At 40.9% G+C, this 2,109-nt stretch overlaps 1 protein-coding gene across 1 annotated transcript; it reads left to right on the top strand.

Moving 5' to 3' along the window:
• The first annotated feature begins 248 nt into the window (after window positions 1–248).
• On the top strand, window positions 249–1,187 carry LOC111886632 (uncharacterized). The gene has a single exon (XM_023882890.1). The coding sequence runs from the start codon at window positions 249–251 to the stop codon at window positions 1,185–1,187; it is 939 nt and encodes a 312-aa protein (XP_023738658.1).
• The last annotated feature ends 922 nt before the right edge of the window (window positions 1,188–2,109 follow it).

The following is a 2,109-nucleotide window of genomic DNA, read 5'->3' on the forward strand; positions in this document are numbered from 1 at the left end:
AAATATGGCAAGTTGGTCATGTTTCCTAATTGTAATCTTATTCTACAAGTTGGTAGTTTAGGAGTATATATACGTATAGATACCGAGATATGGTTTGTACACAAAAACACAACATAGGTTTTGAGCTATTTTCCTATTAATCAAAGAGATATTTTGATTATATGTGTTTTCTAACTTGAATTGGTATCAGAGCTTGAGTCAAGAAGCTGTGAGATCAAATTCTTTATCTGTTGACAAGCAAGGCCAACATGACTGATGCAGGGGGTGAGGGAGGATCAACTCCTGTGATTGTGAAGGAAACTGGGTCAACTTCAGTTGCTTGTCCCATGTTGAATTCCACGAATTACACGGTCTGGTCACTGAGAATGAAGGTAGTCTTAAGAATTCATAAGGCTTGGAGTGTGATTGACCCTGGAACAGAAGAGAATGAAGAAAAAAATTACCTGGCAATTGGATTGTTGTACCAAGCGATACCGGAATCCTTGATTATGCAGTTAGGAGATGTCGATTCAGCAAAAGCCCTCTGGAACTCGATCAAAGTGAGGCACGTTGGAGCCGACCGGGTGAAAGAAGCCAGACTTCAAACCCTAAATTCCGACTTTGACAGATTAATAATGGCAGAGAAAGAATCAATCGACTCCTTCGCCGGGAAATTATCGGAAATCGCCTCTCAATCGGCGTCACTGGGTGAAACCATCAAAGAATCAAAGATGGTGAAGAAGCTACTAAAATCCGCACCGAGGAAGTTTCTTCACATTGTCGCATCACTTGAGCAGGTTCTCGATTTGAAGACAATCGGATTTGAGGACATCGTCGGACGATTGAAAGCATACGAGGAGAGGGTGAAGGAGGCGGATGAGAGCAGTGAAGGATCTAAAGCGCTATTTGTCGACGGTGGGAATCAAAGCTGGAGAAGAAAAGGGAAAGTAATTAATCAAGGAACTGGTACGACTGGGAACAATATACACGGGTCGAGTGGATCTGGATCCGGATCCTGTGGGTCTAATATGTCAAGTGGATCTGGGTCTAAAGCAAAACAGGCCCAAAGACAATCAAATAGTAGTCGATCCAATAGTAAGCCAAATTTCAATTTTGATCCAAATAGTAAACCAAAAAAGGACCGATCCAAAATTATTTGTTACCGGTGCGATAAACCGGGCCACTTCGCGTCTCAATGTTCGGACTGAATCAAAAAATTACAAGAAAGTAATTTTGTTGAATATGACGATACCGACGATGCCGTATTTTTACATGAGACCGTGTTTTTGAATGAAGAGAAGGTGATACCGTCTCGATACGACTCACAAGAAAACGATGTGTGGTATTTGGATAATGGGGCGAGCAATCACATGACGGGGAACCGGTCATTTTTCTCCGAGCTTGACGAAGGCATAACCGGGAGGGTTAAATTTGGAGACAACTCGTGTGTAAAAATCAAGGGAAAAGCTGCTATACTTTTCCAAGGCAAGAAAGGTCAACAAAGGCTGATGACGGAAATTTACTACATACCGGATCTCAAAAACAATATTATAAGTCTCGGACAAGCAACTGAAGCCGGGTGTGATATTCGAATGAAAGACAACTATTTAACCATGCACGATGCCGATAATTGCCTATTAATGAAAGTACAAAGAACTTCAAACCGCCTTTATAAAATAAAATTACAGATTGGAGTTCCTATTTGCCTTCATTTAAGACTAAGTGAAGATGCGTGGCGATGGCATGCAAGACTTGGGCACATCAATTTCGAGTCAATGAAAAAGATGTCCACAAAGGGTTTAGTCAAAGGGTTACCGAAATTAGATCATGAGAATCAATTATGTGAATCGTGCTTAGTCGGCAAGCAAACGAGAAAGTCCTTTCCAACCATGACGACATACAAAGCGAAACAACCATTGGAGCTTGTTCACGGAGATTTATGCGGTCCGATCACACCGGCAACCAAGGGTCAAAATAGGTACATTTTTACACTAATAGATGATTTTTCACGATTTATGTGGATTTATCTCATCAAAAGAAAAGAGTGAGGCGTTTACACACTTCAAAAAATTCAAAGCTTTGGTGGAAAATGAAATTGGAAAGCCTTTGAAAGTGTTTAGAAGTGATCGA

The sequence above is a fragment of the Lactuca sativa genome, chromosome 4 (genome assembly GCF_002870075.4).
Source record: "Lactuca sativa cultivar Salinas chromosome 4, Lsat_Salinas_v11, whole genome shotgun sequence".
Lineage (NCBI taxonomy): Eukaryota > Viridiplantae > Streptophyta > Magnoliopsida > Asterales > Asteraceae > Lactuca > Lactuca sativa.